Below are 23,197 nucleotides of genomic sequence, written 5' to 3'. Positions count from 1 at the left end.
CAAGCCAGCGGCTCTTTCCATGTTCTCAAGCTCCCTTATAACCAGAAAACTCAAAAAGGAACCAGCACAAAGCCTAGCTTGAGAATTCACAGCAACCCTGTCACTGGGTGGGGGGTAGCAGCTACGCCCATCCAAGTTCCAGGAAATATCCCCTTGCTTTGGAGCTAATACAGACCACGCAGCGCGGCACACAGGATCTTACTTCCCAGACCAGGGATGGAACCCGTGCCCCCTGCAGTGGAAGCGCGGGGTCCTAACCACTGGACCGCCAGGGAAGTCCCGACCATGCAGATTTTGATGGGGTATTTATTGCTGTTTCACCTCTTGCTGCCAGTCTTAGGGTAGGGATTTCTAAAGTAAAACCACAAGTTTGAGAAACGAAAGACCTGCCTTCACTACCTACTGCTTTGGCCTTGGACAAGCTATTTAATTACTCTGAGCCTCACTTTCCTCATCAATAAAATCAGGATTCCACATCTACCCGTCTCCAGAGTGAGATAATGCATGAACAGTGTTCAGACCATTCTGAGGGCCTTACTCCTGAATATAAAGTTTCTACAGCTCCAGGAACATTTGATCTTTGATGGGTAGGTTGTGTGAGTTACCTGAGACAATCAGTTTCAGTAAAGTTTGTTATTATTATAGATCAGTATGATCTGTGCTTTGTTAGAAAAGATTAGAAATTGGCTCTGATAACAGTGTGGGCTGCTCGGTTTTGGGATGCAGAAGATGCCATCTCAAAGAAATACCCAAGATGGCAGATCCCATATGGTTGTCTAAGGGAGGGATGGCAGAGAGAGGGAAAAACAGACACAACTCAGCTGTGACTGGCCGTGAAGGTTCCGGCAGACAAGCAGTAGCTCCGAACCTCACTGAGGGTGGGAGAGGCTGCCCACGACATAAACCAAAGTTTTCAGTGTGAAAAGTCAGGAGACCTGGGAGCAGAAGACAGTAGAGCTTGGAGCCAACTCTTTGCTTTTCCTTATAACTACGTGATCTCGATCAAGTCGCTTAACTCCCCGAGTCTGTTTCCTCATCAGTGAAATGGGGATCCCACTAAACCCGAGCTGTGAAGTATAGGCAATGTACATGGATTCCTTTCAGCACAGTCCTGGCAGTAGGTGTTCAGTAGTTCCTTCCTGAAACCCAGCACTTCCACGAACATGCACGCAAATTATGGCAGGTCATTAATGCTCACAGGAGTCTTGTGAGATGCAGATAAGATACTGAATATGAAAATGTCCTGTATACTGTATAATGCTTTATGAATCCAGGGATTAAATAATTCAAACACCAATAACGAATGCATCAGGAGAAAGTATCTCATGACAAATGGGAAATTACATATTGCTGCCCTTGTCCACAGATGCTCCCCAACAATAAGGAGATGACAAATCTGACTCTAAAGAAGATTCTTTATTGAGACCTACTTAAAAAATTTCACTCCCTGATTTAAATAAACTTCAACTCAGTTGACTGGCTGATGGCTGAGCTAGGTAAAGGCTTCATGGTGGCAAAAACGTTCCCCACCTACGATGACATCAAAACAGGTTCCTGAGTAGTGTCAAGTATGAATATACTCAGGGTCTCTGTCCCATCTTCTTCAGGGTTCGATTAAGCTAGAAGAGAAAGAAAAGCAAAGTCAGATATGGCTTTTTAAAATTTGTTTGTTTGTTTGTTTTTGGCTGTGTTGGGTCTTCATTGCTGCATGCGGGCTTTCTCTAGTTGTGGTGAGCAGGGGCTACTCTTCGTTGCGGTGCACAGGCTTCTCATTGCAGTGGCTTCTCTTGTTGCGGAGCACGAGCTCTAGGCACTCAGGCTTCAGTAGTCGTGGCACGTGGGCTCAGTAGTTGTGGCTTGTGGGCTCTTGAGCGCAGGTTCAGTAGTTGAGGCGCACGGGCTTAGCTACTCTGCGGCATGTGGGATTTTCCCGGGCCAGGGCTCAAACCCATGTCCCTTGCTTGCACTGGCAGGCAGATTCTTAACCACTGTGCCACCAGGGAAGCCCAGTCAGATATGGCTTTTTCACCAAACCTTTTCCTACAGTGTGCACGATCACCAGGCCAGGCCGCCCCTCTGACATGAGCATGAGTTGTCTACTATCGTGTAAATGCTCGGTTAGGTCCTCCACCTGACATTCTGATGGTGTCACACAATTCATGCAGCTTGTTCTATCTGCCCTTCACACTCAACAAACACACATCCCATACTGCTCTGCCCATTTTATAGACAGGAAAGGGACCCAGGGTGACGAGACTTGTCAGGGCTGTATTATTATCCTGCAGGAGGAGTCTGGTAGCATGGACCACAGCACAGCAGTGACCTCTGCTGGAGGACTCAAAGCACCAAGACGCAGTGGCTCTAGCTACGGCCACAAAAAGTGACCCACAAGACCTCTCCAAGGGCAGGATGTGGAATGCACCCAGTCTGTCAGAACAGAGCTTCATGGTCTCAGCTTGCAGAAACTGGCCAGACCTGTCTAAGTCAGAGAGTAACTGCCAAGTGGTGAGGGATGGGTAAGAGCAGGCAGTGAATCCACCCATATTAGGAAATACCAGGGAGGGAGAAGAGAGCCGGCCACCCGCAGCGGGAGATCTTGGAAAGAGATGCTCCAGAGAAGGCTGACACAGCAACTCCTACAGGCCCAACCCCACTCCCCAAACCCCAAGCAGCCAGCCAGTCTAGCTCAGAAACTTAAAGGGCCAATTTCAGGCTTTCTTGAAAACAGAAATGAGAAATAAACAATTTATAACTCCCCACCCAGTTCCTAACCTCTGTCCCCAGCCCACACACCGCTCTCTCAGACCTCTCACCTCTTCAAATTTGTGAATCTGCCGGATGAAGAAATCCCCATAGCGCCTGGCCACCTTGGTGTCTGCAATGTGGATCATGTCCTATGAGAAAAGCAACCAGACAGGAGCGGTGAGGGAGAGCCGCTTTCGGGCCTGCAAACAGCAGTGATGCTAAGTGCCAGATAGACCCTATGGAAGAGCACTACCAGTCAAGAGCTGCTCTTTCTTTTTAGATGGCTGATTTTTATTTTCTTCTTGTTAATTCATTTATTTTATTTTCTAGTCTTTTTAATGAACATGAATCTTTTGGCAATAGTAACATTTAAAATAGCATTTTATTCTTATACACTGTTTATGAGTATAAAGTTGCAAATTAGTCTAGATTTTAAATTGTTTTTTAGCTCAAAATGTTTTGTTGAGCACCATTTTACTTGTAAATTATGACATAATCTAGGTTAAGATCCAAGAACTTTCTGAATCTCTTTGATAGGATTTTTTCAAGTCAAGGATGAAAAGAGCAAAAAAAATAGAAAGTAATTTGCCAAAGACAAACCTGAACCAATAAGGAACAATAATAAAAACATGCAATTAAAAACATTTTCATGTAGGAAATTTAAATCATATTATTAATTTAACCTGAATATAACCTCACAGCAAAATTTTATTTGTAATAACCAAGTTGCTAAATCTTGGGAGAAGTGTTTTATTAAAGACCATCCAGATGGTTGGGACCAGTTCAGCTGGGCCACTAAAAGGGATGGAGGGATGGAGCAAATGACTGATATTGCCAAAGAACGTGTACATGTCAGGCATTGGGAATAAATTCAAAAAGGACTTTAGTTAGCTGACGTGATACTGCAGGGGATAGACAGTTCTGATATTTAAAAACATGACTTAAAAACAACATTGAAAAACTTCCCCAACAGACGTGTTTCTGCTTTTGGTGAGTCTGTTCATGGCAGGGATAGCCAAGTTCTGCCAAACACCAAGCCTTCAAAAAGCCATTAAGTCTAAAATGAGAGGATCTGGTTTAGCAAGATGAGCTTCCAAAAACAAACTACCCAAACTGGCCAAGCAATTCCACAACTAGGTATATATACCCAAGAGAATATTGTTCACACAAAACTTGTACACAAAAATTCATAGCAGCATTATCCATAATAGCCAAAAAGTGAAAACAGCTCAACTGTCCACGAACTAATGAACAGATAAACAAAGTGTGGTATACCCAAACAGAGGAATATTATTCGGCTGTAAAAAGGAATAAAGTACTGATACCTGCTACAACCTGGATTAAACTTGAAAAGATGCTCAATAAAAGAAATCAAACGCAAAAAGCCACATCTTTCATGATTCTATTTTTAGAAAATAACAAGAATAGAAAAATCCACGGAGACAGAAGGAAGATCCCTGATTTGCCAGGGATGGCGGGGGTGGGGGAGGAATGGGGAATGCTGTTAATGGGCAGGGATTTCTTTTGGGGATGACGGAAATGTCGTGGAATTAGATAGCAGAGATGGTTGCACAACATGGTGAACAAACTAATAATCATGGAATTATATCCTTTAAAGTGGTGAAGTTTATTATGCAAATTTTATCATTAAAAACTGTCAGCCAAAAATTAATTTTAAAAATTAATTTTTATTGGAGTATAGTTGATTCACAACGTTGTGAAAAAAGAGTATTTAAATTAAATAAATAAAAAGTAGTTGTTAGCAATGGATAAACACACACATATGTATGGTATAGGTCTTGTGAGGTTCTTTGTCTCTTAGGGTTGTGTATCCCTAAGAGATGTTGTGTACATATGTGTATCGTAGACCAACAACTTTCTGAAAGCAACCAAAAATGTAGGATATTTTAAAAAATTGCCTCATAGGCGCTTCCCTGGTGGTGCAGTGGTTAAGAATCCGCCTCCCAGTGCAGGGGACACGAGTTTGAGCCCTGGTCCGGGAAGATCCCACGTGCCGCGGAGCAACTAAGCCTGTGTGCCACAACAAAGAGCAGCCCCCGCTCAGCTCAACTAGAGAAAGCCTGCATGCTGCAACGAAGACCCAACACAGCCAAAATAACCCAAAAAACACAAAACCCCAAAAAACACCGTTATGTGTACTGTTCAACAGCCAAAAACCACCCAAATGTCCACGAGCAGAAGAATGGAAACACCGTGGTCAGTAACTGCAGTAGAATTTGGACCATCCCACGTCACAGAACAATAAGCATGACTGACCTACTGCTACATATGACAATGGTGGATGGTGATTCTCTCAAATAGAATGTTGAGCAAAAGCTGGATAGAAAATACCACACACTGCATAATCCCACTATATCAAGTTCAAAGCCAGGCAGCACCAATCTAGGGTGGTACAAGTCAGGACAACGGCTTCCCACCCACTAAAGGACTTCCAGCAGCCTACTAAGCACCCTCCCCCCTTCTTCTTCAACCTCATCTCCCACCGCAACCTCCTCTCAGGCCACTCCAGCCACACTGCAGCTGACTGGGCTCGCTCCTGCCTCAGGGCCTTTGCTCTAACTGCTCCCTCCACCTGGAATGCTCTTCCTCCAGGTAACTGCTTGCTAATTTCCACACCTCCTTCAAGTCTTAGTTTCAGTTTCTCGACAAAGTCTGCCCTGAGCACCTTACTTAATACTGCAGCCTGTGCCTTCCACCACCATTACCCCAACTTACTCCACGGCACGTGGCAACTTCCAAACTACTACATGCTTGCTTAATTATAACGCTTCGTGTCATTTTTTTAACACTAGAATACCAGCACGAGGGCAAAAATCTTTGTTGATTTTGTTCAATGATGTGTCCCAGATGCCCAGAACAGTGGGCATTGAGAACCTAGCCCAAGGGGCAGTCATACCTTATCGATGTAGAAGTCAACCTCAGAGGCTGACTGAAATTCACCATCGAGGGCAGAGATGCCACTGGTCCACACCAGGTTCTTCATTTTGTGTTTGAAGACAAGAAGCTGGATTCGGAACTCCTGCTCAGTGAGGTCCAGGAAGCCGGCCAGCTTGGCCACAGGCATGGTGGTGTAGAGCTTGAGGAAGCTGCGGATGGTTGAGAGCTGGGCCTGCTGCTGCACCTCATCGGAAAACACCTTCAGCTGCTGTAAGAAGGGCTCCTTGTGGTAGTTGGGGTGTACGTTGTCATAGTTGGGCACTACAGGTGACAGGAATTTGGGGCAGGAGTAGCTGAAAAGTTCCTCGTAGACCTGTGGGTCACCTTTCTGCATGCGTAGCATCTTGTCCCCATATTTCTCCCGCAGCTGGAGGTGAATGCTCTCATCGATACGCATGGGGTACATGGTGAGGGCGATGGCCAGCAGGGCGTGCATCTGTTCATTCTGCTTGTTAATCTGGGGGTGGGGGGAGAGATCGGTGCAGGGTCAAATGAATGGGTTTTCTGAGGTCCCCACCATCCTCCCAAGTACACTCTGTACAGACCTCCTGACTTCTCCCTTTGTCTTACACCCTTCAGCTAACTTTCCCAATGTCTCCTCCAATCCTCCCTCTAGCTCTACGGAACTTCCGGCCTAGTTCCAGGTCCTCTGTAGTTGTTTCCTGGACTCTTTACTGGTACCTCTGCCTCGGTCTCACCAATCCGCCCTACACATCACTGGCAGGTCAATCATTCCACACCAAGTATGATCAATTCACCCAGAACTCTCTGATGGCACCTAATGCCTCCAGAATAAAGATTAAATACTTCAGCTGGGTCGTGAAGGTCACCCCAGACTCTAACACCCCAATCGGACTGTTCTCCTGCCTTCTAGCCAAAATGATTTATTGTGCCACTACATGACCACACTTCCAAGTCTCAACACCTCCGCTCTGCTTAGAAACCTGCTCCCAATTCTATGCGTGTTTTGAATCCACCCTCCTCCAGGCAAACTGCTTGAGGGCAGTACCCACATGTAACTGATTTTAAACACCCACAGCACAGTGAGCCCTCTAGGCACCGCTGGGGAATAAAAGTGAGACAAAAATCCTGTCCTTATCATCAGGGTGTTAATGATCCTAAGTAATAGGTGTAACAAAGAAAACACTTAAGTAGGCTAGCCATTAAAAAATCATCCTACTGAAAAAGCACATAGAAGAGCAAAATTTTGGAAGGCATTTACCCAAAAACTATTGGCACAGGTGTGTCAGCTGGTCAGAGGCCTCCTTACCATCTCATATTTGTATGTGGTCCTTTGGAACATGCTCTTGGTCCTCTGGATGTAGAGAAGGATGTTGGCAAAGACCCGGATAGCATCCTGGTATCGACGCATCATCAAATATGCAAAACCGACATAATAGTATGTGGTAACCTGGCACTCGGGCACACGAGAATACATGCTCTGTGGAAGGAGGCAGAAGCAGCAGCCATGAATCTCAAGACCAATTCATCCCAGGTAGGATCTGAGAATTGCTGGGGCCTAGTGCCGGCTGAGGTGGAAGCACTGAGAGCTCCCTGCAGAGGCCCTGAACTACCCGGAGGAATCCTGGCTCTGAAGTCAGAGGCTCTGAGTGCAGGTCGTACCACTTACTGATGATGTGACCTGAGGACTCCATTTTCTTGGCTGTAACAGAAAAGGACTGGACCAGGTAACCCTAAAATTTCTTTCAGCTCTAAAATCATCTACACCTCACTTTCACATTCTTTCTTGCTTTCTAGTCCTTGCTTTTCCAAATAGCCCTATAAGAGAAAGGACAGATAAGATACACACACGTCAAACAAAAACGTACCAAGTTTCTGTGGCTAGGAAAACAACCACTGCTAACGTATCATCACCTGTGCCACCTTAGAACTAAGTAAGTCTTTCATTAATTCTTCAGTGCAAGTTGAAAAGTAAAAATCTGCCAGCATCAGTCTGGTTTGAAAACAGAATCAAAAGACTGCTGAATATTTTAAGTGTTGTTAAGCACCAAAGAGAAACCACCTGGTCCAGGTTCAGATTTTCCCTGCAGTGGTTTTCCCAGTTCTTGTCTCAATTTTCCACTGACCTGGGGAGGAATCCTCTTTTATTCTCCGTGAAATCTGTCCTAATAATAGATCAGAGTCGCTCTTGAAGCAGACAGACAGACTTTCTGGCTCTGGGAAGGTGGGCCTGAGGAAACAGGGAATGAATTACCTTCTTGTTCAGTTCGATGTTCTCCAGCACCTTGATGGCCTGGTAGTAATCCCCCAACAGGGAGTGCAGACGCAGAAGCCCCACCAGGCTGAAGTAGCCAAGCATCTTGTAGAGGGAGTGCCGTCCATACTCCCCAGCCACACTCTCAGGGTCACCTGAGAGAGACACACGGACACTGTGAGCACTTCAGCAGAGGCAGTGGAAGGAGGGCAAGCCTGACCCTTGAAGTTTACCCTCAGTAAACTCTCCATCTACTGCCAGTCTCTAAAGCTTCCTGCAATAGGGAAAAACTGCCTTAGAAAGAATACCAAGAAACATCATGCCTGGCCTTATGCTAAGCTTACATTTCTAAGTCACCTAAGGGGTGTGGCAGCCCCCCCCCATCCATACACACCTAAGAATATGAGAGGACCCCTCTCATCAATAAGAGTTACTTGGCAAGGCCCCTCCTTTCAGGAAGTCCATGAGATCAAAGCTATCTTCCTAATAACACTATTTAGGTGTGTTCCTATTTATCTTCCTAAGATACTATTTGCCTTTCTCACTGAGTTGACATTTGCACTGATGGTGCAAAAACAACGCAGGTAAAACTATGGACAACTTAGCATCAATCGGGTAGTGGCACCAAACTCTACTGTCATCACTGTATTCTTTACCACCACTCACCTGCAATAAAAGAACCAGCCACTTCCCTTTCCCCACAAAACCCCATTTTTAATTGACAAAATAACTGATACACAGACTATGAATAGAGACATGGGTATTTTCTCAAAAATGAGTGCAGTGAGCTTGTTAAGATGTCAATGAAAACAACTGGCAGTGTTTGCTGCCAATGAAAACTTGAGCTTTTAAGTAAAAATCAGAATTGCATAAAACTTCTATCTGCCACTATGAACTCAACAGCTCCCCAATGAAGACCTATCTGATAAGGTTGATGGTCAAAGTAACAGATGTGGTTTCAAAAAACTGTATAATTGGGACTTCCCTGGTGGTCCAGTGGGTAAGATTCTGAGCTCCCAACGCAGGGGGCCCAGGTTCGATCCCTGGTTGGGGAACTAGATACTGCGTGCATGCCGCAATTAAGAGTTCGCATGCCGCAACTAAGACCTGGCACAGCCAAAATAAATAAATAATTAAAACAACAACAACAACAAAAACTGTACAATAAAACGTGTCAACTTTCAGAAAATCTTGATAGCTCAATGAATCAGTATTTTACAAAATCACGCATGGGTAAAAAAATTCATTCAAGCTGCAGGATAAACCAATAAACTTTAATGTAACAAAGTATAAGTTCACTGATAAGGCTTCAGATTCCACACTGCAACTAACCTGTATGAAACTACCCGCTGTCAACTTCTGATGCAGAACCAGAGAAGAGCCAGGCTACCTGTAAAGGCTATTGAGTTTCTCTTCCCCGTCCCAATTAAATATCTGTGTGAGGCCAGATTTCCCTCAGATACTTCAACCAAAACAGCATATTGCCACAGACTGAGTGAAGAAGCAAGAGACTCCAGCTCGCTTCTATGAAGCCAGACATTAAAGAGGTTTGCAAAAACACCACTCTTCTCACTGTAACAAGATCTGTATATAGATAAACCTTGTGATTCTTAATCTTTTAAGACTGTAAAGTGGTCCTCACACCAAAAAGTTTGAGAAGTGCTTATCTAAACAAAGGCCCTGGAGAGGGAGTAGAAGTGTTTACAAATGCAGCTCTCAGGAAGTGCTTGTTCAGTCTGTCGGCCAACAGACTGCCAAGCCCAGCAGCCCCCAAATCAGCCGTCGGCTCCTGTTCACACCCAAATACCAAAGAGGAGCAGCCCATCGCTCCTCCGCACTACCCGCGGCCTCTACTCACGAGGCACAGATGGCAGGCAACACTCACCTCCACTTGTGTACACCTCCAGCTGTCGGTTGATGTTGGACTTGTCTACAAGGGAGTGAAGGACATTGAGGACACTGTGAACATTCCAGATTTTGGGATTGGAACGAAGGAAGTCGATCTCCTCCTCTGACTTCTTGGCAGTCTTACAGCGGTACTGACTAAACGACTGAAACTGTTGAGGAAGAAGGGAAACGTGCAGCAGTGGTGTTAACGCCAAAGGGACAGCACAGCGCACAACACGCTACTGCTACCACTTCTCCCGCTACACCAGTCTGTGCACTACTGGTTCTTTCAAAGCCATCTTTGATTAAGCTGTGGATTTGTTCATTACTGACTATGTTACTTATTCCACAGCTAAGCAAAAAGCTCTAAAATGAGAGGTAATTTGTGGAAAAAAACATTCAATTTGGAGTCAAACATAGTCTAAAGTTACTTAATGTCTCTGGGCATCACAGTGCCATCAGCCTGGCCACCAGAATCAGGTGGCTTACAACAGATCTACTCATACATGGTAGAGATGGGGCAGGTACCTGCATGTGTGTCTTCCCTTCCAGAGCTGACCATTAATTCACCTGTGACAGGAACCCAGTCTGAGTCACCCCTGTCCCAACCACAGAGCCTGGACAAGTGTAAGGCACATATAGGGTACATACCACAGCTATTTGTTTGGGGCAGGGTTTCTATCTGGGACCAGCACTGGGCTGGCTCCATCTGTCACCCAGAGACTAGCATAGGAGACCTAGTTACTCTGTCAGAATTAAAAGCTCCCTGGTTGATTTCTGGTGCATACACAGGTTTGGAAACCAGGGACTTAGAATCTAGGTTCTAGATGACCTAAGATTACTTTTCAACTCTAAAATATCATCCTCCTCCAAGAGTGCAGGAAAAAACGTTTCCAAATTTATAATAAACAAATAGTATCGGGGCTTCCCCAGTGGCGCAGTGGTTAAGAGTCCACCTGCCAATGCAGAGGACACAGGTTCGATCCCTTGCCTGGGAAGATCCTACATGCCGCGGAGCAACTAAGCCCACGCTCCACAAAGAGAAGCCACCGCAATGAGAAGCCCACACACCGCAACGAAGAGTAGCACCCACTCGCCGCAACTAGAGAAAACCCACGCGCAGCAACGAAGACCCAACGCAGCCAAAAATAACAATAAATTTATAAAACAAAACAAAGAATAGTATCCAGAATATAGAAGGAATTCTCATAAGCCAAAAAGAACAAGATCATCCAATAGAAAAATGGGCAAAGGATACTGATGATCACTTCGAAGAAAAACAGAATTGGTCAATTAGCAGGGAAAATGCTCAATCTCTTCAGAGAAATGTAAATTAAAATGATTACCATTTCTTTCCTATCAAACTGCCAAAAATTAGATCGATCCCATCCGGTAGAGAAAACTTGCTCTCAAATGCTGCTGGTAGTAGTGTAACTTGACACAGCCTTTTAGGAGGGCAGTAATTCCTATTCATTAAAATCCAAAGTGACAAAATGTTCCATATCTTAATTGTGGTGGTGTATACATTTGTCAAATCTCATCAACTGTACACTTAAAATTGGTACACTTTATTGCACGCAAATTGTGACTCTACATATCTGATTTAATATAATTTTAAGGGCTTCCCTGGTGACACAGTGGTTGCGAATCCACCTGCCAATGCAGGGGACACAGGTTCAAGCTCTGGTCCAGGAAGATCCCACATGCTACGGAGCAACTAAGCCCGTGTGCCACAACTACTGAGCCTGCGCTCTAGAGCCCATGAGCCACAACTATTGAGCCCACGTGCTACAACTACCAAAGCCCGCGCTCCTAGAGCCCGTGCTCCGCAACAAGAGAAGCCACCACAATGAGAAGCCCACGCACCACAATGAAGAGTAGCAACTAGAGAAAGCCCACGCGCAGCAACGAAGACCCAATGCAGCCAAAAATAAATAAACAAATTTATAAAATAATTTTAACAGCGAATATCCTTCAGCCAACAATTCTACTTATAACCATCCCTAGAAATGGACTTTATCTGTAACACATACACCAGAAGAGTGGTACACCATGTACATGGCACAAAAGAACAAGGCAGGTCTCTACACGATGACTATCTTTCCAGACAGTAATTGATGCCTCTGCAAAGGCAAGGAAGGAAGACACTTTCACTTTACCTGCAGTTAAAAAAAAAAAATCTCAACAATAGCAACACATACATATATTGCTGCATCAATACAAATAAATGAAAAGAGTGGTGGGGAATAAGGAGCAAAAAAAAAAAAAAAAAGTTTTGTTTTTTTTTAAATTTTAAAAAAGACAAAAAACAAGAATAAAGAAGAGAGCGGTGGGGAAGAGCCCCTCACCTCACCCCGTGCGGTTTAACTGGTGTTTTCTTCTTAAGCGGCTTCCAGTGCTCTCACTTTTCACAAAGGCTGGCTGGTGGAATCACACCTGGCCCACACTGGACAGTCTTTGTTAGAAGCAAGAGCACTTAAACCCCTTAAGAGAACACCAGTTAAGCCCAGGGAATTAGGATTATCTTAAGACGGATGAAGAGCCTTAGCACAGATGATCCTCGCTGACTTGCTGCTAGCCAACAGGACAGCCAATCTTCTAAGATTACGCCAAATAATAAGCCAAGGAGCCAGAGAGGGCAAACAAGGCCAGTGTGGTTTGTGGCCTTCACTGCACAAAGGACTGAAGCCTGTCTTGAGCAGGAAGCCTCTCTCTCAAAGAGCCCTAGGAAGGTTTCCTCAGCTCACCAACCACAACTTATCAGCACTCTGTACTCAAAGTCTCTTTGATCCGTGGGGCTCAAATAACTGCTTTATTAGGAAACTGATTTCTCCTGAAATACCTAGTAAGAACTGTGCCATCCCTGTAAAACATGGAAAAGATGTTTTTCCAAAATCAATTATTTTATGGTTTTTAGCAACAGCACTCTGAGATAGGTAATTTTTCCCTTTTGATAAAAATGTTCTTTCATTCTGATCCAACATATACTCACATCATTAGCACCACCATCAAGATATAGAATCTTTCTCCTGTAGGCGAGGAAAGTGAGGCTCAGAGAGCTAAGTAACACGTCATCACTACAGAGCCACCACGTAGCAGCCCCCAGACAAGTACCCACTCCTAGCTGACTCCAAAGCCTGGAAACCTGTGTTCTTCCTGCCAGACCACCTCTCAAGGTCAGTTAAGAACGTGGTGAATGTCAGGAGCTCAGTTCTCCAGACTTCTGAGGTCAGAATGGAGCTCTTAGACCTCACTGATTCAAAACTTCAAAACACCACAACATAGAGGCCACTTCCACAGGGTATTTCACACTACCCTAGGGTGGCTATACACCATGATCTTTTTAACAACACAAACAATGGTAACAGCTGCTCCTTGTCTGGACCAGTTATTTCAAATTAGGCCAAGGCTGACCAGATACCTGGTAGATGAACTCATCGATGATATCCCAGAGCCACTGGTTGGGGAGTTCGAGGGGAGCAGGACCATCAGCATCTGGGCAGAAGACCATAGAAAGGTCAGACTCGATCAATGACTATATGCCCATTCAGTAAGGCTGCAGAATGCATTTTGTAATTTCTCTCGTAAAAGGACTATGAACCACAAGACTTCCCCCTCTTCCCACCTGCACACTAAAATCCTGCTAAAAAGAGCTGAAGGCCAAGACGGGTCTCAAAACCTCAGACTCACTGAGAATGTAGTTGAAGAGATTGCAGTAGTTGTAATAGGATTCAAACCTCTGCTCCAAGGAGGGTCCCCCCTGTAAAGAAAGCAGAGAAAGGACACATTTAATCTAAATGCGTTCTACTAATGGCCTGCCACTGACAGTAGAAAACAAATACAGCTGATCCTTGAAAACACAGGGGTTTTGGTCAAAAATCTGTGTATAATCTGTGTATAATGTATCGCTGGCCCTCCACATCTGCAGATCTAACCGATGGTGGATCCTATAACACTATAAATATTTATTGAAAATATCCGCATGTAACTGGACCCGCACGGTGCCAACCCGTGCTGTTCAAGGGCCAACTATATATGAGAACTGACGTCGGCTCTCCCCTTCTTAGCATGTGAGAGCACTCAAGTGACGGGGAAGACAGTTAAGTGCTACAGCAGTTCAAAGGGGCACTGAATACCTCACGCCAATGGTCAAGTTTTATACCAAAAGCTTTAACTGACCATTCAAGATCAGGCATATAGATCTGGCAAGGCAGAGGAGTGAGGGGAAGGTGTTTCAGGAAAAACAGGACTAATGAAGGCAAAGAAGTAAAATCGTGGTGCTTGAAGGTTAGGGAGTAAGGCAGACAATGCTACACTGGGCTACATTGGGCCAGAAATGCAGAGGTCTTACAGTGCCAAACAAGAATTAAGCCAGGGGGTCAGCAAATCCACCATCACCTGTTTTTGTAAATAAGAACCTTAACTGGCACACAGCCACGTGTACTCACTGTCACGGCTGCTACAAAGCTGAACAGATTCGACAGAGACCGTTACAGCCCTCAAAGCCTAGAATACTCTCTATCTGGCCCTGTACACAGCAGGCTGCTGACCCCTGATCTAGACTTCATGTGGCTGGCAACTTAGAACCACTGAAGACTTCTGAGCTGGGGAACAACGTGATGTATGGTGTATTTTGTGATGGAGTAGAAAGAACACTGCCTTGGAGTCTTAGCCCCACTGCTTACTAACTGTGGGGTCTGACAAGGTACTTAATCCCTATGAAAAATGAGATTATGAGGTGAAAGTGCCTAATACAGTAAATTCTCTTTCAATGAAAACCTCCCCCTCCAACTCCCCCCCATCACGTACGTGAAACTGCCCCATCTGGTACCTAGTGAAGAGATCACGGGGTCAACAAACTTCTGCTGAATCTTCATCTACAGACCAGAGGAAAGATCAGAGGTGGCAACCAGCCATACTATGGGTTCTGATGCCACGTTCTGCCGAAAGCCATGTTATACAGGCTGGCTAGATTACTAGCCCAGCCTGCAAAGTACCTGAGCCACAGCATCAATGGTAGAAGAGAATCTTTACTTTCTATCAAATGAGGTAGTCAGAGAGCTCACTGGGATGCCAGAAAAACATGGCCCCCCACATTACTTTGGCAACAAGAACTCCTTCAACTACCGCCACTGGTCGTCGGGGGCTCCTGGGCCAAGGCCAGAGCTCTTGTCAGGTCAAGTCATCCTCAGGGGGGTGAGGGTGAGTGTGAGAAGCTGGGAACTCTTTAGATGGAAATACCCTAAGGAGACTGTGGTGGCAGCTTCTTTAATTTACACACGCACATACACGCTCCAACAATTAACGTGTCAACGTGGCGGATCAGACACTGGATTAGAGCAGCGAGCAAGACAAAGTCCGTGCCCTGCTGGAGTTTACCCTCTAGTGAGGGAAGCAAGCAAAACCCAAGTAAATAAGACAATGTCAGAGAGCGATATGTGCTCTGAAGTGTCACATAGTATGACTAGGAGCCAAGGGAAGGAGGGAAAGATGCAGGAAATGAGACTGGCAAGGAAGTCAGGGGCCAGGTCAAGCAGGACCATGACTAGGACTTGGGATTTTATTCTAAGTATGATGGGAAGTCACGGTAGGATTGTGAGGAGGGGGGTGACTTGATGAGACTATGTTTTAAAAGGATCACCATGGTTACTAGGTTGAGAATAAACGTAAGTGGGCAAGAGTGGAAACTGACACCAGGTGAGCAGTTATGCCGTCATTCAGGCAAGAGATAATAATGCCCTGAACCAGGGTAGGTATGTGCATTTTTAAAAGATACAATGCTATATGCACACCTAACAGACTACAGTAACAGTGTAGCATAACTTTTTTTTTTTTAAGATTATTTATTTATTTAAAAATAAATTTTTGGCTGTGTCAGGTCTTAGTTGTGGCACGCAGGCTTAGCTGCCCCGTGGCATGTGGGATCTTAGTTCCCCAACCAGGGATCGAACCTGCATTCCCTGCATTGTAAGGCGGATTCCTTACTGCTGGACCACCAGGAAAGTCCCTAGCATAACTTTTATATGCACTTGGGAACCAAAAAATTCATGGGACTGGCTTTATTGCAATATGCACTTTATTGCAGTGGTCTGGAACCAAACCTGCAATACCTCCAAGGTATGCCTGTAAACAGTGTAGATAGTATTTTAAGAGACTTAGGGCACTCTAAAATTCAGAAATCAGGAAGAAAAGAATCCAGCAAGTGCCCAAAGTTGGAAGAGTGTGGTAGAAAAAACAATGATGTCACAATAAGACAGGCCTAGCTTCAAAGAATTTTGCCATTTACTAGCTGCACGAATTTGAGAAAAAGCAACCTCTCTGCGCCTCAGTTTGCCTACTTTGCAGGATCACCATGGGGATTAGAGACATGCAGATGTGTGCCAAGTGCCTAGAATTGTGCCTGGCACACAGCAACAGTTGTATGTATTTCTCAGAGGGCAGGAGGCTCAGTGGCAATGCACTGAAGGGAAAAAGCAAGGGCATTCCAAGCAGAGGCATCCGAAGGTACCTGGGAACACACTTTTAGGATGATGTTCTGCAACCCAGTGCATGTGATAAGTGTCCAGTCAAGAACTGTGGGGATAAAGAAATTAAAAAGGATGGACAGGCTATGCAGTGGTACCATTTGCCTAAAACAGACACCCAGCTTTCTGGGTTCTATCATTCCCTCCATCCTTTCTTAAAAGAAAGCTCAGAAAACATGCCAACCACTCTTGGACACTGAACCAATATAAACTAGCAACTGTTTTCCAGGGACAAAAATGGCATAGTTTAAAAACTGCCAGCAACGTTTAGATACTCACACTGACTTTGGCATATATGTGCCTGTAGTATAATTCTTTGTACAGAATCAGAAAGACAGCATCTGAAAGAGATGGCAGAGGGGTGCTTTAGTAACCCACCAAACAACCGGGGTCTTCTGGCAATTTTAGCCCATGGTGGGAAGTAAAGTGGTAAATGTGATTTCAGAAACCAAACAACATCAAAATTCTAACACTTACACCCCAAGAATACATGCAACGAGAAACTTCATTTCCCACTTTATCCTTTCAACCTCATCTTAATCTCATTCAGGCCCGTTTCCCTTCACCACTTAGATATTTTTCCCATACAGTTGCTTAACCAAGACGTAAATACTAATGGCTCCATGGACGGCGATATGACAGGATCAAAATTGCAAATACATGGGGATCTTTGACTTAGACATCCTATTTTAAGGAATTTATCCTATTGATATGATGCAACCATTAAAAAGAAAGAAGGTGGGGACCTCCCTGGTGGCACAGTGGTTAAGAATCCGCCTGCCAATGCAGGGGACACGGGTTCGAGCCCTGGTCCGGGAAGATCCCACATGCCACGGAGCAACTAAGCCCGTGCGCCACAACTACTGAGCCTGCACTCTAGAGCCCGTGAACCACAACTACTGAGCCTGAGTGCCACAACTACTGAAGCCCGTGCGCCTAGAGCCCATGCTCCACAACAAGAGAAGCCACTGCAATGAGAAGTCCGCGCACCGCAACGAAGAGCAGCCCCCTCTGGCCCCAACTAGAGAAAGCCGGCGCGCAGCAACGAAGATCCAACGCGGCCAAAAATAAATTAATTAATTTTTTAAAAAGCGGGGATGAGCTCTTTGGATATCAATGTTGTGCAGAAGTTAACATACAGGTCTGAGACTATTAGCCTTAGAAAGGCCTGCTGGGAAAGCTGGTCCTTGCTTGGCATCTGGGACCTAGATTTCAGGAGGGTTTCCCACCAATCTCATAAGGGTGATCTGCTATCCCTAACAACTGTTTGTGCAAACAACATGGTTTATACTGAACACCTGCTTTCCTTCTGGGAGTCTGGAATTTCAGTACATGCTAGGCAGAGGATGTGCCTACACGACCAGCCCCCAATAAAATGCCTGGACATTGAGTCTGTAATGATCTGCTCTGGTAGCTCCATAGAAAGCCCCACAGCTGTCAGACTGAGTCCTATGAATCCTTCTAGCAAATAATCAAACCTGGGGGGGGTCTTGGGAGTCCTGGAGCTGCAGAATACTCTCCAAAAATATAATAAATTTTAAAAACGGAAAGAAAGAAGCATCTATCTAGTCTTTGCAAAAAAAGGAACAAGTTATTCCTAATTGCTTATATATGCATAGACTATCAGAGGAAGGATAAACAAGAAAATGGTGAACACTCGATGGCTCCAGAGAGAAAAATGAACAACTTGGGATAGAAATGGGAGGGGGATTTTTATACCAAATCTTTTATACTTTGAGTCCTGTGAATCCTTACCTGTTTAAAAACATGTATTACAGGACTCCTATTGTGCTCAACATACACAATATTATATTCTTTATAGGCAAAATATTAAACAGAGTGTAATGTCTGAGCAACATGGAAACACATTTAAGAGTGAGTTCTAGCAAACGTATGGACACCAAGGGGGGAAAGTGGCAGGGGGGTGATGGTGGGATGAACTGGGAGATTGGGATTGACATATATACACTAATATGTATAAAACAGATAACTAATAAGAACCTGCTGTATAAAAAATAAATTAAATTAAAAGAAAAAAAAAAAAGAGTGAGTTCTAGGACTTCCCTGGAGGTCCAGTGGTCAAGAGTCTGCATTCCCAATGCAGGGGGCACGGGTTCAATCCCTGGTCGGGGAACTAAGATCCCGCAGGCCGCACTGTGTGGCCAAAAAAAAAAAAAAAAAAGAACAGAGTTCTAAACCTGAGTAACAATGATACTAATATTTAGTATTCAAAAAACGTTAGCTGTAACAAAAGAAGTGAAAGACTTGTACGTTAAAAAACTACAAAAAAAAAAAAAATAAATAAATAAAAACAAAAAAACTACAAAACAGGGTTTCCCAGGAGGCGCAGTGGTTGAGAGTCCGCCTGTCGATGCAGGGGACACGGGTTCGTGCCCCGGTCCGGGAAGATCCCACATGCCGCGGAGCGGCTAGGCCCGTGAGCCATGGCCGCTGAGCCTGCGCGTCCGGAGCCTGAGGCCTGCGAACCGCAAAACTACAAAACACTGTTGAAAGAAATCAAACACCTAAATAAATGGAAAGACATCCCATGTCCATGGATTACAGGACTTAATATTGTTAAATGGCAATACTCTCCCAAATTGATCTTCAGATCCCACATAATTTCTATTGAAATCCAAGCTGGCTTCTTTGCAGAAATTGACAAGCTGATCCTAAAATTCACGTGGAAATTCAAGGGACTCAGAAGACCCAAAGCAATTTTGAAAAAGAACAACAAAGGTGGAGGACTTACACTTGCCAATTTCAAAACTTACTCCAAAGCTACAATCATTTAGACAGTGTGGTTGGTACAAGCATAAGGATAGACATAGATCAAGGGAATCAAAGTGACAGTCTAGAAATAAACCTCTACATTTACATGATAACAGATTTCGGGAAGTGTCAAGACAATTCAATGGAAAAAGAATGGTCTTTCTGAAAATTGGTACTGGGACAGCTGGCTATCCACATGCAAAAGAATGAAGTTGGCTCTTCTTACTTCACACCATATATAAAAGACACCATCAGAAAGTGAAATGTGAGAGGAGGCCAGAGAGCCCATTCTGGAGCAACTGTAATGACCCCAAAAATTACGGAGGGAAAAGGAAACCAGTCAAGACAAAAATCCCAACTTCAGCTTTCACCACATATGAAACACCTCTGTCCCCTCTTCATCTATTCAGTTTTCATTCAACAAGTTATTTACTAAGGAATTTACTATGTACCAAACCCTGGGGAAATAAAACGGCGAGCAAAACAGACACAGATTGTCCTGAGCTTTCTAATGAGCCTTAGTCATAGGATCCCATCCAACACATGGGACACAAAACACTCACACCTACCGTTGCCAACCTGTGGAGCAATGGTTTCAGCCTCAGGCCAAGGTGTATTCTTGAAAAATCTTTCAGTCAACTTGGTCCAGCTGAAAATCAAGAAAAAATATTCTAGAACTCCAAAACAGGAAGGAGCTGAGAAGAGACAATCCTCATATTTTATAAATAAGTACCCAAACTCCAAAAAGGGAAGAAGTCACGGAAACAGAGCCAGGGCCAGAGCCTCCAAGTCTACAACTTTCCTCAACCCAATTCTACACCCCAGACAATCTTTCTTAATAAGGTGAAACATTTCTTTTACATCAGCTAGGCACCTACCAAGCTCTTCAGGATCATCTCCTGCCTCTGTATCATGAACTCTAGTCATATTTCACTGCTTACTGTTCCCTGACTTGAGAACTACCTTTTAGACACCCCCACCCCCCTCCCTCAGCTTTCCACCTCCCCTTCCACTTCCTGGAGCACTGTGCCTCCTCCCCCTCTCCAAACATGGAAGCAAATCAGTCTATTTGTTGCAGTCTGATGCCACAACAGCCCTCAAGCATCCAATGCAAACACTGCTGCCCAAGATGCTTCACAACCCTACTTCCTTGACGAAGTCTTTCCTGACTATCCAACTCTGATTGACCTGTCTCATTTCTAACGCCCATTACATAAGGGCCGTCCCCTCAAAACCAGAAGCAACCACTCAGAGCTCGGCTCACCCTGTTTTGTGTTGAGAAGTTGTCCAGCACAGTTTAGAAATTAGGTTCTGGTGACAGATTGGACAGGTTCAAAACTCAGCACATCCACTTAGCTAGCTATGAGATTTATCCTTACTGTGCTTTGTTTTCTCATCTATAAAATGAGGAAAACAACAGAACCTACTTCATGGGGTTACTGTGAAGGGTAAATCAGTAAATACAGAAAAAGCGCTCCGAACATTGCCTGATCTATAATGATCATACATATTATTGCTATTATAATTATTGATAGTGATGGTATTATTTTAGGCCTTGTACAAGTTCTGGGCAATGAGTTCAACAAAATAACATGGCCCTAGTCCCCAAAGAATCACAGAAACCCCTCGGGCACTCTCTTTACAGAGAAATGAATAACATCACCCCTTTTTAGAGACTGCATTACTAAGCCAGTCTCACCCAGTAAGAGATCATTTCAGCCAATGGCCCATACCTGTTCTCATAAATGTCCTGAATCTCATACACCTTCTGGTCAATGACATCGCTGGAGACACGACTGGCCTGTAGCTCATACACTTTCTGGTCAATTAAGTCTGAGACAGTTTTGTGGAAATACTGGATGAAATTTTTGATCACTTCAGGGATCACCTGATAGGTCTGCTGTTCATACTGACGTTCATAAGCCAGATCCTGCTTCGGATCTCCTAGAGATTACATACAATAAATACTTCAAATCCACATACAGAACATAACAAAAGGGCAAGGCCATCAGCTAAACAAAACTCAAGTCTATAAAATCGGGTATAATTCCCTTTTAAACACTCAGAAATATAAATCCTCTCCATGTCACTCCCAATCCCCACGGGCCTGTTTGCTCAGAACATTTTCCCACTACTTATTTATTTTATTTATTGAAGTTATTTATTTGCTTATTGTTTCCCGCACCAGAACCTAACATCTATGAAAGCAAGAACCCTGTCTGTCTTGCACCCAGGTGTACCTTCAGGACCTGGAACAGTTATGGGGGGAGGGGGGAACTGTGCGAAGGGCAGTAAGTAGGAGGCACTTAATATTTTTTGAATAAATGAATGACTGCCATTTTCTACCCATATGACTTGGTGCAAGTAACTAAACTTCTCTGTCCTCAAGTTTTCTCACCTGTAATGTTAATTTATGTCTTTGGAGAACTGCTGTAAGGGGTAAATGAAATACTTCACCCCAAGTACCCAGAACAACACATGGCACTTACTAAGTGCTAAATCAAACCAAGTTACTGTAACAACTCAGGAAACATCAAAAGCCTTCCAAAAAAGATTTCACTTGGACTTGGTTTCAATTACTTTAATTTTTCACAACAAGATTTTCTTCTTCGGCTTCAACAAGGAAACCACAGTCAGGACAGTAACCCTTCCCTTCTGAGACTTTGAGGTGGACCATGAATAAGACCTGGTTTAATAGCTTTCCTGGTGAGAGCTAGTAACTGACTCTAAACCTGGACCATCAAGACCTAGTTTTAAGCAGGTGCCCGTCAGAGCTGCTCTGAGACACCCAAAAAGGTGCCAATCCCTAGAAGCTGGCCAGGCAAACCTGTAGACTCACCTGTGTGCATATCATAGTCGCCCGGGTAAGCATAGGGATCGTAGGCAGCCTAGAAACGAAAGAGACACAGACAAGACAGTCACCAGCTCGTGAATCCAAAATGCTCGTTCTAGGTTCTAAGGATACAAAGGTGGGTAAGACACAGTCTCGTTCTTTGAGGAACTCACACGCCTGTGAGAAAAGGGAGAATAAACAGACAATGACAATACCGCGTTACGGCTGCAATAAGGTAGAGCAAAGCACAAGAGGAAGAGGCTGTGGGAATCTGCGGGGCCTGACAAGACTGAACCCAGACCATAAGAAATCAGAGTGCAGTTACAGACACACAGAATCCTATAACTAGCCTCCGTTCCCGGACTTGGAAAAGGAGAGGACCAGGGGACCGGACACACGAGATGGGCGGGCCGAGACGGGCTGATCAAGAGCCGGGAAATGCAGGTGGCAACGGCATGAGGAACGCGCAAGCGGGGAGGCTGGCTGGGGCTGGTCGCGGCCCGCGAGTGCTCCCGGAGACGCCCGGACACCGTCTCCCCGCGGGGCCCAGCATCCAAAGAGCCCTGCCCCTGTCGCGGAGCTCAGCACACGCTCAAGACCAGATTACCTCAGACTCGTAATCGTCTGCAGGATACGACATGGCTGCGCCGCTCGCGGACCTAGGCCGGAAAAAACGGAAAAGGCGGGCCTCGCCTGCCTCTTGACGCCGGAAGTCCATCCCCCTCGAGGCTGCCGGGAAACCGGAAGCTCTTCCGGAGCCGCCGGAAACCTAAGGCAGCCATGTTTGGAAGGGCGAAAGCAACAAACCCATACATTATTCCTCCTTCAAATAGAGGTTCCACAAGGAAGGTGATTCTATAATACTCGCAAAAATTTAGAAATAAACACATTAAATATTTCGGCGTAATAAAGGATGGGCAAAGTAGTTGAAACAAGAAGTAATGCCACTCAAAAGATGGCTGACAGCTTCCTCGGCCGCCCTCTCGCAGGAAGGGAAAATCGGATATGGGGGGGCCTGATCGTGGATTTAGCTGCAAGAGGTTTGCCTGCGGCAAAAAAAAAAAAAGTCTTGATTCGTTCCGCCCTCAAAAGTCTAAACTTACTGGGTGTAAAAGTTGAGGCTTAGTCCAATACAGTGAGAGGGCATTGAGAAAAGGCGCCCGCCGACTTTGGACGTTAAGGTTGGAGCAGGCAAAGATGAAGCCAGCTGTGATGTGAGGAGAGAGTCGTGGGACCCACCCTCTCGTGCAGCCTTGAGCGCTG

The 23,197-nt window shown here is 44.9% G+C and overlaps 1 protein-coding gene across 2 annotated transcripts; it reads right to left on the bottom strand.

The window, feature by feature from the left end:
• Window positions 1-1,395: 1,395 nt before the first annotated feature.
• On the bottom strand, window positions 1,396-22,713 carry EIF3L (eukaryotic translation initiation factor 3 subunit L). 2 transcript variants are annotated; one of them, XM_029206334.1, is made up of 13 exons: window positions 22,542-22,713; window positions 21,941-21,989; window positions 20,835-21,045; window positions 19,671-19,750; window positions 16,609-16,670; window positions 13,496-13,565; window positions 13,227-13,300; window positions 9,804-9,975; window positions 7,919-8,073; window positions 6,974-7,144; window positions 5,663-6,160; window positions 2,814-2,894; window positions 1,396-1,619 (listed from the first exon to the last, which is right to left on the bottom strand). In XM_029206334.1, exons 1-13 carry the CDS (start codon window positions 22,650-22,652, stop codon window positions 1,581-1,583), a joined length of 1,773 nt encoding a protein of 590 aa, XP_029062167.1. In that variant the 5' UTR covers window positions 22,653-22,713; the 3' UTR covers window positions 1,396-1,580. The 2 variants fall into 2 exon arrangements, with proteins under 2 accessions (XP_029062167.1, XP_029062168.1); XM_029206335.1 differs by lacking the exons at window positions 19,671-19,750; window positions 21,941-21,989; window positions 22,542-22,713 and having other exon boundaries at window positions 20,835-20,913.
• Between the last annotated feature and the right edge of the window lie 484 nt (window positions 22,714-23,197).

This window comes from Monodon monoceros, unplaced genomic scaffold (assembly GCF_005190385.1).
Source record: "Monodon monoceros isolate NGI ecotype Baffin Bay Population unplaced genomic scaffold, NGI_Narwhal_1 Super_Scaffold_6, whole genome shotgun sequence".
In the NCBI taxonomy this organism is placed as follows: domain Eukaryota; kingdom Metazoa; phylum Chordata; class Mammalia; order Artiodactyla; family Monodontidae; genus Monodon; species Monodon monoceros.
This window is presented reverse-complemented; position numbering and strand designations above follow the sequence as displayed.